This window comes from Microtus oregoni, unplaced genomic scaffold, assembly GCF_018167655.1.
Source record: "Microtus oregoni isolate MIOR12 unplaced genomic scaffold, Mior012 000020F_ref0000438, whole genome shotgun sequence".
Classification (NCBI taxonomy): domain Eukaryota; kingdom Metazoa; phylum Chordata; class Mammalia; order Rodentia; family Cricetidae; genus Microtus; species Microtus oregoni.
The window spans coordinates 16,600,692-16,616,597 of NW_024543079.1; the positions used below are offsets into that span (position 1 = coordinate 16,600,692).

Here is a 15,906-nt window from a genome sequence, read left to right on the forward strand (position 1 = left end):
TTTTACAGCAGACATGAATGTATACATTTATGTCCTCGTGAACTAAAACCCAGAAGTAAATTCTTCAAACAATACAAGAAATAGCAAACTGTGGGCTGGAGATGTAGCTCAGGTCATAGAGCGCTTGGCTAGCATGGACTAAGTCCTGGGTTCGATCCCCAGCAACACATAAATCAAGGCGTGGTGGTGCATACCCTACAAACCTAGATCTTGAGAAGATTAGAAGTTCAAGATCACCTTGGGGCCACTTAGTGGCCATCAAGGCCTGCCTGGGACACACGTAAGACCCTGTCTCCAAACATAAGAAAACTCAAAATCAGCAAGTGGCGATCCCCTTCATCACACCTCTTCCCAAAGAGACAGTTTTGGCTGAGGCGAGTGTACAGCTCTTCAACAAGCAAAGCTGCCAAGCAGTTCCACTTGAGGTTATAAAGATGGCTTTGGCCCGGATGAGGAAGTGGAAGGTGGTGTGTGGGGCTGAGGGTGGTGCTGGGACTGTTGGGGAAAAGCTTTGAGAAAGAAGCAACAGGGAGTGTGACCTCGAAGGGCATCTTAGGGTGACTGTTTCTGCGATGACAACAGGACCAAAGCAAGTTGGGGAAGAAAGGGCTTATTCAGCTGACCCTTCCACATTGCTGCTCATCACTGAAGGAAGACAGGACGGGAATTGATGCAGGACAGGAACCTGGAAGGAGGAGTTCATGCAGAGGCCATGGAGGGGAGCTGCTTACTGGCTTGCTTCCCATGGTTCACTCAGCCTGCTTTCTTATAGGACCTAGGACCAGCAGCCCAGGGGTGGCACCGTGCACAATGGGGCGTGGTGGGCCCTCCCTCATTGATCGTTATTAAGAAAATGCCCTACAGCTGGCACTCATGGAGGCATTTTTCTCAACTGAGGCTCCTTTCTCTCTGATGATCCTAGCTTGTGTCAAGTTGGCACAAAACCAGGCAGTCGGCCCAAAGGGTGTATAGAAGTGGTGAGTGAGAGAGGATGCTGATGGAGAAAGTTGATGGAGAAAGTAGCCCCTGGGCATTGGGGATCAGTGACTTGCTTCTAGCGCCGGGGGACAGAGGGTGAAGCCAAGAGCTCTGGTGCAAGATGGGGAAGAGGAGAGCCGAGGGCACCCTGGGCTTCTGAACACCAGATCTAGAATCCTCAACTGCCTCTGGCTGTGGGTGGGGGTGGGGTGGGGTGAGGTGGGAGGGACTTGGTGGAGGGAGCTGATAGCATTTCCCAGGACAAGAATTTGGACACTTTTACAAAGGCAGGGTGGAGAGTGGAGAGTCCAGATCAGAAGCCTTAGTAGATCTCCAACTGCCTCCTCCTCTCCCCAGGGACCTTTGCCCCAGCTGCTGGGGTTCAAAGTCACTTCCTTGCTGCTCTCCCTCTCCTGGCTCCCCAGGGTTTCTCGCCTGTGTGGTCTTTATAGATCAAACAGAGGACAGGGCCTGCCTGCCGCCCCTGCTCTGTATCTGTTAGGGAGAGGCTCTGGTGGACTGTTGCTGCCTGGTGGCAGGGGGCAGGAAGGGTGGAGCTGAGCACACTGGCCAGGGTCTCTCTGGAGGTTGCGTGGGGAGGCCACGCTGGAACAACCCGGACAATTCAACACAGGGAGGAACATTTGTGAAGGGACTGTAGCCAAGCCCAAGCAGTTGTAAACATGTTTGAGATGTGGGTGTGATGATTCAAAACGCCAGACTCATAACCAACATAAGAAAAATGGGCACCAGGGTTGAAACGACAGCGAGAGGACCGTGACACAGCCTGGAAAGACTACAGACCCTAACTTATGACCACTGTTACAAATAATTATGAAACAGCAAAGGCTAATCACAACTGAGTGCTTCTGTGTTCCAGGCAAGGGGTGCTAAACACGACATATCCATTATTTAGCTTATGACACCCCAAGCCAAATGATGGTGTTATTGTTACCAAGAGACAGGTAAATTACGTCTTTGCCCAAAGTCACACAAAGTGGCGGGTGCAAGGATATTGCTGGTTCTGAAGAATGGGTTGTGGTCATTACCCACATGAATGGGGAAATTGAGGAAGAGTCAGAGAAAGACAGAGCTCCTGTGGGCCCAGCCTGGTGTGGAGTCTACCCCTGCTGCCACAACTCTGGTCCAGCTCCATCCTGTTCACTTAGATCCTCTAGAGACTCCTGTGTCCCCAGACTTGCCCTGACCTCCCTGCAGTCCACTCTTCACCAGCAGCCAGAGTGGACATTGCGAAAAGGAGTCCATCCCTTCTTCTCTGGACAGACACTCTTGGCATTCCCTTTCGGAGTCGAAAGGCCCGGCACTAGCCTCACTTTACCCTCTCCCCACTGCTGCTGCCTCTGGCTGCTCCGTTTCCCTTTGCCTGTGGCACCCTTGCCCTCCCATCCCTCTCCCTGACTAGACCAGCCATCCACCCACATACCACCACCTCCTTTGTGAGGCTTCCCTCTCCAGATCATCAGAGCCGCGCGGCTTACTGGATCCCCAGCCTGTTTCAGCTTTGTGTGTGTGGTGTATGTACCTGTGTGCACGTGCAGGTGGCCCACAGAGATCACAGAAGGGTGCCAAGTGTCCTGTTGCTTTCTTCTCTGCCTTGTTCCCTTGAGACATGATCTTTTTCTGACTGTGGGGTGAGACTGTCAGCCAACAAGTCCCAGGCATCCTCCTGTCTCCGCAGCCCCAGCACTTGGGTCACAGGCACACATAGTTTTTTATGTGGGTATTAGACATCAGAATTCAGTTCCTCCCTGACTGAACAGCAAGGGCTTCCACCTGTTGGACCATCCTCCCAGCCCCAACTTCATCTTTTCCCATAGCATTTCTACCATGTAATCCACTAGAGCTCACATTACCACCTTAATCTTTTCTTTATCCTTGGCACTTAGAGCAGGTCCAGGTATACAGCAGGTGCTCCATAAATGCCTGCTGGACGAGTGACTGCAGATTAAATATATGAGAGCCATGTCACTGTGGCGCACAGCCCCCTCCCCCACCGCTGACTACTGTGCACAGACTATGATGGTGCTAACCGCTGCTCCCAGGTTGTTTCTTTTTAATGATCTTTAAATTAATATATTTTGTGTGCACATGTGTAGGGGTGGCATGGGTGTGACACAGCTCACATGTGGGACTCAGGGGTCCTTTCCTTCCACCATGTGAGTCCCTGGGATTGAAACTCAAATTGTCAGGCCTGATGGCATTCGCCTTTACCTGCCAAGACACCTCAGCTGCTCTGCCACCTGGTTTTGAATACTTAAATGAGGGACCAGCCCTTGCTAAGTCCTTGGTACATGTCACCTCCTTAAACACAAAACAGTACAAGAAGCAGATAGGTACAGTCATAGTCCCTACTTTAGATGGGATGGGGACTATGTGGTTGACAAGACAGTGGGGGCAGGATTTGAGTGGAGACCCTGGATCCAGAGTTCATGCTCTTCACATTATGCCAGTGATTCCGCTTCCCAAAGGGGAACCCAGAACCCGATGTCACAGCGGCACTGACTCACGGCAGAAGCTCTCTGGAGTGTAGGGTTTGCTGGCATACCCAGGCAGAGATGGAACAGCTAGACACGGTGAGCTGCTAGAAGGACCCAGAAACTCACTGTCACCTCCCCTCCTCCCCACCTCAAGGTGCTCCGAATCTGACAGCCGGGGAGGAATCCCATACCAGGTCTCACACTAATTGGCTTAGGAAGCCATGCTTAGCTAAGTAAAGCTGGGACCCATGAGTTCAAGATTAGGGAGAGCTGGATTCAAAGCTTACTGCTTTGCTGGCCAGAGGGCCAGAGGAGGCAGAGTTGGAACTTTAATTGGCTTAACAACCCTCAGTGGCTTAACAGCTCAGAGGGCTGGGAGTGGGAGGTAGATAAGGACAGCCTGGTGTCCTGCCCACTGCCAGATTTATGCCCCGCCAAGGGATCTGTTTGCTCTCCTCCCAGGGACTCAGTCTGCTCCAGCCTCAAGGCATTTTCCCATCACCCCCCTCCCATCACACTAAGTGTGTCATGATCTGGGTGGAGTTGGGTTTGGGACCCAGACAAAGAGGCAAGCACCTTCCCTCCCCACACTTACTCCTCTGACCTCAGTCAAGTCCCTTGACTTACTGGGTTTTGCTTCCTTGTCAGATGAATGAATGTATCAATAACCACCAGGGGAAGGTTTCAGTGCGAGATGCCTGGACCAGCTCACACAGCCCTGGCTGCAACATGGCAGTGTGCAGTGTCTGTCTATGAGCTCCCTCCTGTTAGGTTTAACTAATGACATCTGTGTGTAGGGACCTTATCTCTTGGGAAGTGTTTGCTGGGGTTGTATAAAGAAGATGCCCCCTACTCCAACGTTTCCTTTGACTGCTACTATTTTTTAAGTGCTCGCCCTCTCTCTCTCTCTCTCTCTCTCTCTCTCTCTCTCTCTCTCGTGTGTGTGTGTGTGTGTGTGTGTGTGTGTGTGTGTGTGTGTGTGTAGAGGTCAGAGAATTACTTGCAGGGGTCAGTTTCTCATCCTATCATAGGGGTCCTGGGGGAGTGAACTCAGGTTGTCAGGCAGGCTTGGGAGCAGACACCTTTACCCACTGAGCCATTTCACTAGCCCTCACTGAAACTATTTTAAAAAAAAATCTTAGTAGCTGATTTCCCAATTTTCTAATTCCCATTTCTCTTGAGAAATCAAGACCTGGCAACATTAGATCCATGATTTCTCATGGCACCATTAGAGAGGCCAGGTGGTACATTGGTCATGTCTAGGACTCTTGTTTCCCATCAATGCCCCCATTCTGACAGTCCATGCACCCATGTCCTCGTGACCCCCCTGGCTTTTGAAGGCACCGTACAGGCCTGAGAAGTGGAAATTGTCTTTATGATTGAAATTCAGAACTAGGGTATGGGATCGGGAACAGAGTGACCCGCAGTCTCCCAGACTTTACTCTGGAGGGCTCAGGTGCATGGCTCCCTCCTTGCCGCCCCTGCCTCACCACCTAGAACATCTGCTGGAACACCTCATGTGGTAGCCTGTTATGCCAACACTACTAATTTCTAGGCATGTCAAACTGGATGGCTTCTCCCTGAATATTCTCTGAATGTTCCTGCTCATTCCAGGCCCTTGGCAGTTTAAGAATCCAAAGCTTGTGGGACAAGGGTCCATAGTATCAGTGACAAGAGAGCCAGAGTCAGAACCACAGCCTGGTGACCTGGTGTGCATGTCTCCTCCCCAGTAGCCATTTCTAGGCGACCTCTCCTAACTGACTGTAGAGTCTGAACTTAGCGAGCAGCCAAGCTGTCAGCAATTGCTCTCCAGCTCTCTGTAGACCCCAGTCTCACTTCTTTCTTTAAGTGATTTCTATTCTATGCTGGAACGAAGCACCCAGCAGGTGACCAATTCATTGCAGTCTCTCCAAAGGGCAGGCGCATTAGGAGGCAGAGGGACAGAACTGTAACCCAGACATAGAAGGGGTGTTGGAGGAGGACCCCAAATTGACCCTGATGACCTTAAGCTGTTCTGTGGCAGTGTACCACATCGTTAAGGATCATGAGAAAGATATCAGACCTTGGGATCACCGCATCTAATCGCATCATTTCACACACAGGGAAACTGAGGCTCAGAAATGGAAGAACCTGGCCCAAGGTCACTTTCAAACCAAGATGAAAACATAAATCCTCTGAAGGCATGCCCTCCCCCAAATCCAGCATTTTCCCACAGTACACAGTTTCCTCATCGTTACCCACACGGTTCAACTGCCTCCTCCTGTTTCCAGAGTCTTATCTCCCCGTCACAGAAGCCAGACGTTCTGTCATCATGCAATCTCACAGCCTCAGACTTATAATTCTTCAAGCTTTGGGGGAGGCTTTGGTGGCAGAATTGCAAGGTGGATGAACTGAACGTGGCTTGTGAAGAGGCAGACTCTTGAGTTCCAAAGCTTCCAGTTGCTCACTGTGTGACCTTGGGCAAGGGTGCCCCCCTCTTCCAGCCTCCGTTCCCTCATCCGCCAAGTGAAAATTATAATACCAACCACACGACAGAATTATTAGAAAAAGACACAGGGGAGAATGAAGGTAAAAAAGGCAACCAGTGGGCTTGGCAGAAAGTGAGTGCTTAATAAAATAATTGTAATGGCATTGTAAATTAGGGCTGGGCGCCTAGGTGGGTGCTTAAGAGAAAAGAAGAGGAAGAATTCACAGGCTGGAACCATGCAAACCCTGTCTAAAATTTTTATAGGCATGATACTACTACAACCAATTTCTTTCTTTTTTCCCCCCCAGAAAGAGTCTGAGTTTTAAAAATATCATACTATGGAAACAATTCTCTCCCATAGGTTGGGTTCCCCCTTGCTCATTTGACTGTTACCCTGTCCAGTCATCTCATCTCTGTTCTCACTTCCCCAGTATAGAACAGTGGAAGTAGGGGAGAGAGCCACGGAGTTGAGAGGACACCTAGCCACTTCTGGCCACTCCCCTTGGATTCCCTTCTATGGTCATTTTTTCCATATTTGAGGGAGATTCAGTTTCTGTTCAAGAAGGAAGACTCCTATTAGCTTTGTATGCGTGGATTCTGAATGGGGAGGAGGAGGGTGGCCTGTGAGTCGCGGGGTAGCTGGCCCACTTTAGGCTGAAGGGAAAGGGGGATGAAGCTTTGGCTACCCAGAATAGGAAATTACCATTTCAAAATCTAAAAATAACCCACCATCTGTCCATTTGGGCACAGAATGATAAATGCAGATTAGTTCCTGGATGTAGACATGAATATTTTTGTGTGTCAAGCTAATAATAATAAGACCATGGATAGTGTTTCCCCCTCTCCCAACTCCAGGGCACACAGAGCAGATTAAGCACATCATCTTGGAGGGTGAAGATGGGGAAACTAAGACAGAGAGAGGATCAACAACATAGCAAGAGTGACACACGGCAAGTGAGCAAGCAGCTGGGTCAAACACTAGGGGTCCAGTTTCCAATGCTCAGTCCAACTGTATTTTCTGAGTTAGGCAGAATCCACTAAAAAGTAACAGAGTAAATAACCATCCTCTATGTCTGCAGAGGGACTTTTCCCATGCCGGCTGCACACATCTGTCATGATAATCCCTTACATTCCCCAACTACGCAGAGTCCTCACACAGACCTCCCCTCGCCTAGTCATCCCAACAGGTTAAAAAACCGTAACAGTAAGTCAGTGAGCTGGGGAAGAGTAGAGCTTCCCTCTCACTTCACAGGTGAAGAAACAGACTCAGAAGGAGGAGGTGTGCCTGAGATCACACAGCAAGCAAATTCATTTTGTCACTGCAGGGTACAGCCCAAGGAAGTAGAGTGATTCTGATTCGAGAGGAGCTGTGGTTTAGAATTTCCCCCCTCTCCAATTAACTCAGCCCAGCAGGCACCCTACTTGCTGGCAAAGGAAGAAGCCTGGAAGTGAACAGTTTGAATGAAACCCTAGCCTTGTTTTCCGGTCTGAGGACTAACGGGCAGCCGGAAGCTATCTAGTGTCAGAGTCAAGATTCCAAATCTCCTTGGCCCCTTTTGTTGGGGTGGGGGTGGGGCTCTGTGGAGCTCCTTAGGAAGTAGGAGCCAAAGAGTGGTGGACTGTATCCACCACATCCTTTCTCAACGGAACCAGGAAGTTTAGACGGGATAGTCATTTAGCTGCCTCACGTTCTGCCTCTCCCAGGATGTTGGGGGTGGGCTGCGATTCTGAACTGAGTGCCTCTGGGAGCTGGGAAAGACTTCTGAATGTTTCCCCAAGTCTAGGCTTGGTACCTGGACATGAAGGAGGGGTCAGGACTGGAAGGATCCCTGTGCCCTTTTCCAAGCATAACACTTGTCCCCGTGTTCCCTGACTCCTTGTTCACACATCACTAAGGGTCTCTGGCCGTTTCTTGCCCCATTAGCCAGATCAAAGCTATGGATCTGGGATCCAGCAGAGTTTGGCAGAGGTGAGGGGCCGACTGAGAAGAAATCAGAGCTGCATTGAAGTGGGTCAGGTGAGGGTCAGGACAGGAGTAGGGCGGGCTAGAAAGGCCAGAACAGATCTGGGGCAATATCCCACTCCCAGGACTTCCTTCACCTGCTCTTTTCCTACCTCCAGACCTGGCCGAGCTGCAGGAGGTGAACGAGGGTCTGCAGCAGCCAGACGCAGAGGCGGCAGCAGCGTCGGCGGTAGGTGCTGGCCGAGGACTGCGCGGGCCGGGGGACCAGCTCCGGGCTGCCTTCTTTGGTCCTGAAGGCGACGGCGCTGTCCTTGGTGCTGATGGCGGCTCCGTCGCTGTCCTTGGTGCTGACGGTGGGTCCCGGGGTCCCCGCGGGCTCCGAGTAGTCGTAGACGAACCAGCGGAAGCTGAGCAGCTGCACGACCAGCGAGGGCAGCAGCACGAAGAGCAAGGTGAGGCCGAAGTAGGTGCTGTTACCCTGCAGGTAGTAGGAGGCCGCCAGCCACAGGTCGGTGGCGCCGTCGGAGAAGAACACGAGCAGCGCGCACAGCACCCAGCAGCAGTCCCGCAGCTCGTAGCGCGGCCCCGGGCCCCCCGCCGCCGCCGGTCCCGGGCCCGCGATCTCCGTCGTCACCTCCCCGCGCCCTCCCGCCCCGCCCCGGGCTGTTCCCGCCGGCCCCTCGGGCCCCGGGCCGGCCGCGGCCGCCGCTCCATCCGACTTCGCGGCCATGTTGGCGGAGCAGGAGGCGGGGAGCGACTTCCGGGCGGCGGAGCGGGTGGGGTGCGGAGTGGGGAGGACCCTGCGCGGGCGGGCGGCTCCCGCCTCCCGCTCTTCCTCCGCTGCTCCTCTTCCTCCTCCCCTCTACCTCAATTATTCATCCTTGCCGGCGCCGCCCCACCCTGACTCCGGTCTGGATGTGGGCCGCCCCCTGGGAAGGGAGGGGGCCGGGGCGGAGAGAGCATCCCGGGTCACCCTCGCGTGGCTTCCTCGGAGGAGTGGGGCCCAACCACATGCTTGCTGTCTCTGGCCTCCCCTTGGACCCTATTTCTCTTTGATTGCCCCCGCCCTTTCCTCTCCCTTCCATTGATCTCTTGCGGTACCTCCGGTGATTTGGGTCTTGCAATGCCCCAAGAGGGTAAAAGGCCGGGGTCTGCGAATAAAAGGGCAGGGTGGGAGCAGCTGCTTGGGTACCTGCCATAACCTTTAGCAGTCACTCCCATTCCAAAGCCACTTCCTAGTTCCCCGCGTTCACTTATTGTTTCATCCCCTCCTTTGATCTTGAGAGGTCTCTTTTTTCATTGTCTTTTTCTAGCTGAGAAACTGCAGTTCGGAGTTGCGGTCTCTTGTTCACTCTTCCTTCTTTCAGGAACCGCGTTCATCTGGCCACTAGCCCGGTTAGGGAAGGCAGAGGGAAGGGATGGGAGGGAACCCCTGGGGAGAAAGAGCAACCGCAAACTGCTACCTCCACCACCGCTGGAGGCCACGTTGTCTAAGGATGTCCGGATGAGGGTGAGGGTGCAGAAAGATAGAACTGGTGACTTCTGAGGGAGCAGTCACTGCAGAATTTCAGCTGAGGAGCTGTGTGGCTAGGTCAGGACTTAGCAAGAAGACTTGGCACCCAAAGTGGAGCAAGGATTACAAAGCAGCAGCCTGGAACTAGAGAGACATAAACATGGTCTGTAAGAGGAGGTGGGGGTCCCTAATGTGCCTGGGTACTCCACCAGCCTTGTCTTGGGTCAGATGTCCTAGGACATTGTTTATTAAACTCTGGAACTGTGTTGTTGTTGTTTTTTTATTATTTTAAGCAATGTGGAACACTAATCATTTTAGTCTCACAATTTATGTGGTTTATATATTCATCCACCCATTTTATAGATGAGGAAACAGAGTCAAAGAAATTCATTCAGTGACTTAGAATTACATCATAAATGCTAGAAACGGATTCAGATGTGGCTCTTGAACAGCCTTTGAAACCTCAAGGGAATGAAGAAGGGGGAGAGGGGAGTAAGTGAGGTGGAAGGACCACCCTGCCTCAGAGTGACAGGGAAGAGAGAGGAGACAGCTGCCCTGGGCTGGGTGGAGCAGCCATCTGCTGCCCTGCAGCCTGCCTTCCCTTTAGTGGCCAGGGACTGTTTTGGTCTCAGTGATGCTTGGGAGGTTGGGGTACCAGCTGTTGCCTAAAGCTAAAAGCAGAGGGGAAGTGTTAGGGGCTAAGGGAGTTTTCAAGGCTGGATTCCAGGCCAGCCACCCACGTTCAGACTGACAGGAGGCTGGCAAGTCTGAATTAGGAAGGCCCGTCCCTGTCTGTTTGTCTCCTACAACCCCGGACCTAGAAACCAGTCGAATGCACAGACCCTTGAGCGGGATCAGAAGAGTGAGACTGGCTCAAGGCACCCTCTTCTCAGTTCCTAGTGGCCTGTGTCACCACTGTCACATGCTTGGATGGGCCTGGCAAAGACAGGATCCCATCTTTGGGCCCAGCTACATGGAAGCCTCCATATAGCCCATAATCGGTTTAATCAAAGCAGCAGCAGAAGTCAGGCTGTAGGGTCTGATAGTCTGATGTCAGAAAATAGGGTTTGAGACCCACAGATTCTCCAACGGCTGTGTTGGTTTTTCTTGGCCTCATGGGATAACAAAGTAGAGGATATCACTTGCTTTCCCGCTAGGACTATGGTGAGGACAATTATTGGGAAATTTTAATAGGGGCAATGCTTCCCATAGAAGCCCCGCTGAACATCTACTGGTGGCCTGTTCTCTGTCCCTCAGAAACATCTCTCCAGCACTTCAGTTATGAGTGGCATAGCACCTTGGCCTTTTTCTTCTACACATTGACAAACCAGCAGTTCATCTTTTCATGTTTGTCTGGGATCTTCCTGAGGCTTTGGGAAATTCACCCTGAGACCTTTTAGTGTCCAGTACTGGCTCTGGTACTCAGTAGGTATCCTATGAAAATATGAAGATAGCCTCTATACTTTACACAATAAAATCTTAAAAGAAAGGAAAAATAAATAAATAACCATTCAGTGAAACCCAGGCATTGTGACAAAGACCTGTAATTCCAGCACTTGGGATGAGAGGTATGACTACAGAATTGTGAATCCAAGCCTTGTTTGGGGTTCATAGTGAGTACCAGACCAGACTGAGCTATACAGCAAGACCCTGATGGTTTTCCTTTAGTCCCTACTTAAATATTTGCACGTGTGCAAGCTATGCATGGGACAATTGATAGATACTACATCGTTTATAGGTGCAAGTATCAGGTATGACCGAAATGCTGGTCGTGAATCTGGCTAAATAAGTCATGGGACTTGTGACAATGCAGTGACCTGGAGCCGTGAATGATCTGCCCTAATCCGGAGAAGTCCTCATGGAGGAAAAGCAAGTGCAGAAGAGAGGTGACTCTGTGTGAAAACGGGAAATAACAACCTTTGATTTAATATATTTATATGAACATAAAGAAACCCTGGGGCTGGTCTGATGGCTGGGGCATGGGGGGGGGTGTCACCAACAAGTCTGAGTACCTGAGTTCAGTTCCCAGAATCCACGTGGAGGAAGGAGGGAAATGATTCCTGCAAGTTGTCCTCTGACCTCCACATGAGCCATGGCACGTGCACTCTCCTCCCACGTGCACAGAAAATACATAAATAAAGCTGTAATAAAATTTTGTTTTTAAGAAAGGAACTTTGGAATTACATAATAAAGATTGCTTTAAGACGCCACTGGGAACTAGAGATAAGGATGGGAGGAAAGCTGCACTATGTGTCTCCATATACATTTTTTGCAGTCACATGAATGCAATTGCTTGTTAATAAAATATAATTATAATGGGACAGCTGCTGTGTGAGCCTGGCCGGATGTTATATCACAGGGGTAAGCTGCCAGTGTGGTCAGATTTTCTAATTATTCAAGAGAAGACAGAAACCTCAAGTTTCCTGAATTTTAGACATCAGCTCCAGGTTCCTTCAAACACTTCTCTGATTGGCAAATAAGCCAGTGGGGCAAACGTGGCCTGATCTCCTCTCCGGCTTTAGCCGGGATGACTTCCTGCCCCTGGCCCAGAGCTCTCAGCACTCTCTTTCTTATGTGGGCAGCTGCAGGCTGAAAAGCGACTCCTCTGCCTCTCTCACACCCTCCAATCCCTGCCCCGTGGGGCTGTGACACTGAGGGCTTTTAACTCAAGACCCAGAATGCAGAGAGAGGCTGTGAACTCTCAGATAATTCCCTCCCCTGGGATGCTGTTGGCATCAAGGCCCCCTAGCCTCCTGCTGTACACCCATCTGTCCCTTGGAAGTGGGGACAGAAGTGAGGCTGGCAGTGAGGGGGGATGGAAAGGGCTTCCCATCAGTGCTCACACCACGGGGTTCTGGTCAATCATGGGAGGATTAGATCCAAGGGGGGAAACCTGAGACCTGAGAGCCTGTCAGAAAAGAAAAGCCAGCCATATACACTTGGTGAGTGTTGAGGTAACTCAGCGAATTCCAAATGCTGAGGCTACCAAATTCCAAACCCAGAACAACCTTTAAGGACCATCTTGTTAAGCTCCCTTTGATAGACAGAAAAGCAGACTGCTCCCAGCCCCACTTCGCACCTCAAGACCTTGTTACCTTTTTCCTGGCTGCCTGGGTGACCCAGGCTCCTCCCTTAGTTCTCTGTAGAACCCATCTCTTCCTGGGGTCAAATCTCTGCCCTCAGTCAGAGAAAGCTCTTAACAGGGAAATCTGATCAGACCTCATGTCCACTCTTCCCTACCTCGCTTCGGCTCAGCCTTGCAAATGTCTCCATCCTGCCGTCTCTCTCGTCCTTCATCAGTTTCACCTCTTACCACCTTCCTCTCACTCACCCTGTTCCAGCCACACAGCCTACTTGCTGTTCCTTTTATTTTACCTAAATCGCTTCTGTATTTTGTGCTGAGACTTGAACATAGGGCTGTGTGCATGCTAGGTGGGTTATGTACCCCTGAGCCACTCCGCAGACTTCCTGGTTCTTAACAAGCCCATCTCCCTTTTCTGGGCTTTTTTTTCCCTGCTCTTCTCCCGGGTTACAAGCCTCTGCCTTTTCTCTAAGATGTGGCCTGTTGAGGGGCGGTTCCCTGTCCTCAGCCACAGCCTCCCTGGTTGTGAAGTTATAGTGTACACCATCAGGTCTGGCTTCTCAGGGCATTTTCTTGCTCACCATACTCAAGGCACTGGCCTTTCTCCTGCCTTAGTTTTTCTCTTATTGCTTTTGTTACTACCTGGCTATGATACACATGCAGTTGTTTCTGGTACAGAGTGGAAGGCCTGCATGCCTGGGTTACAATCCATTGAGTCTTCAAGGCTTTAGTGGAACCAGCAGGCTCCAGAAGGAAAGGGCAGAGGCCTGTGATTACGGTGACAGCCAGTTCCTCAGATAAACAATCCTAAGGTGTCTTCCTCTTATCGATGCCTTGTTCTTCTCTGTAGGGTATGAGAGTCACTCAAATAAACACAAATGTCTTTGTTCATCCATTAAATTCTCAATACATCCGCAGGATCAAAAACTGAATGATACAAGGGGGCACATTGGGAAAGGTTTCTCCAGTCCTGTCCTACAGCCACCAACTCCCTCTGCTTCAACTGAAAGGATACCTCGCTTCATAGAGCTGTGAGGATCTAGGGACATGGTGCTAGAAAGGGCTCCGCGGGGTTCCCAAGACCCAGCAGGGGCTCTCTGACTCCCCAACTGCTTGTATACACCACACTCCCATCAGGGACAAGTCTGTCTTGGCTGGTGATATAGCACAGGCCCTGCTTAACCGTAAGTGTTCAGTAAGTAACGCTCAGTGGGTATGTCCACTTGCTAATTCCTCTCTAGCCATGGGGCCCTTCGTTATGGCCTATCCCATTACCCCATTGTCTCCAGCCACACTAGCCGAATCCCAGTTCCCTCCTGCCGTAGGGACTTGCTCTTTTCTGTTTTCTCTTGCTGAAGACTTCCGTTACCCCATCCCTACCCATAACTTCTGCTATGAGTGTGCTATTTCAGGAATATAGCTGGATATGCATGTATTTCTAAAAAAAATAAAATCCCAGATTTAATGACCAACAATAAATTAACCAGCTTTGTTGCCATCTTTGACTGCCATTTACCAGGTTATCCCAATTTTCCTTGCTATCTGGCAATCATAAATGATTATAAATTCTTTTTTTTTGTTCGGTTCTTTTCAAGACAAAAACTCTATGTTACCCTGGCTGTCCTGGAACTCACTCTGTAGACTAGGCTGGCCTCAAACTTACAGAGATCCGCCTGTGTCTCCTCCCGAGTGCTGGAATTAAAGGGATATGCACCTAGTGCATAAATTCTTTTATTCTGATCTTAATTACTAATATTAATCCTCAGATCACATATTACACTCATACAGGTGTTCCAGGGGTAGCTACAAAGGGGTTAAAAGGATGAAGAGTTCCAAGAGATCTCTCTGGAGGCAAAGACAGAGAGCAGATATTATTGTGTGTGAATAGAGAGGAAAACAGGGCCTCTGGGTGGACAGTGATGGAGGCATTCAGAGCTCAGCACACTTGAGAAGAAGCACAGGGCCAGTCCGGAGAGTTGGAGTTTCAGGTATTATTGGGCAGTTTTATAGATGATCAGATGGAAGGTTGGTTTCAGTGGAATCAAGCCACGGGCACCACTGTGTTGAGTTGAAATCCAGGGACAGTTTGGAGTCTCTGCCTATTTGTCCCCCCCCCCACCACACACACACACACATGCACACACGCACGCACGCTCACGCACACCACACAGCAGGTGGTCAGATGGCAGGTGGGTGGAATGGTAGCAGTCACCCTCCCAGTGTTAAATGTCCTTTTCTTTATGGAGTTCAGGGAGGGTGCTGCATCCTTCATTCTTCTGGTATATTCAGTATGTCCTCAGGCCTGGTTTTTCTGATATGGTTTTGATACACCCACACACCCATATGTTCTCAGTCTACTTTGTAAGATTAGAGGTGGCACCTTTCTTGTTGGAGGAGTACGTTGTCACTCTCTGCCTCATAGCTGGTGCTACACAGCACTGGGGTCCGTGCCTCATTTCTAGAGCTACACAGCACTGGGGTCCGTGCCTCACGGCTGGTGTTTCACAGTGATGGGGTCTGTGCCTCATGTCTAGAGCTATACAGTGGTGGGGTCCGTGCCTCATTTCTAGAGCTACACAGCACTGGGGTCCGTGCCTCATGGCTGGTGTTTCACAGTGATGGGGTCTGTGCCTCATGTCTAGAGCTATACAGTGGAGGGGTCCGTGCCTCATTTCTAGAGCTACACAGCACTGGGGTCCGTGCCTCACGGCTGGTGCTTCACAGTGGTGGGGTCCGTGCCTCACAGCTGGTGCTTCACACAGTGGTGGGGTCTGTGCCTCACGGCTGGTGCTTCACAGTGGTGGGGTCCGTGCCTCACAGCTGGTGCTTCACAGTGGTGGGGTCTATGTAGATAGCCAAGACGCAAAGTCATCCTTCCTTTGATACATGCAAGTGAAGCTTCTTGTAAAATGGAGTCTCCCAGGACAAGGCACAGCCTGAACCCATTCACACATCTTAGAACATCATATAGGCCCATCTCTGCACTTTTCCTTTGCTAGTTTATTTCTAGTTATTCTTAGATCTCAGCTTAAATGTCACTTTCTCAAGAAGCCTTCCTCCAACCCTAGATATCATTTAGGGCCATCCACACAATCTCACAGGATTGTGAGATTCTGGCTGAGCGATATCACAATTAGGAAATGGTTCATGAATAAATGTCTACCACATGATGCTCACAACTGAAAGCCCATACAGCCAACGACTGGGCCTATTCTCTATACCACTGGATCCCTGAGGTCTAGCACAGTCAGACTCACAGCCATTGTCCTGAATGCCAACTCCCATTTCACAGAGGCTCAATCCACACATTCCTATCCAAGAGTGAGGACATTTTGACCCCTCCATCCCATTATCACTGCTTAATTTACCTGTAGAGTGAAAGGGTAGAGGAGAAAAGGGAAGAGA

The 15,906-nt window shown here is 50.6% G+C and overlaps 1 protein-coding gene across 1 annotated transcript in view; it reads right to left on the reverse strand.

Annotated features, from left to right (window-relative positions):
* Positions 1–8,973, reverse strand: part of Xkr7 (XK related 7) — a 28,419-nt gene extending 19,446 nt beyond the window's left edge. The window contains exon 1 of the mRNA XM_041670770.1: positions 8,059–8,973. Coding sequence (XP_041526704.1) covers positions 8,059–8,636 — 578 coding nt within the window. The 5' untranslated portion in view covers positions 8,637–8,973. The remainder of the gene's footprint in view (positions 1–8,058) is intronic.
* Positions 8,974–15,906: the final 6,933 nt, after the last annotated feature.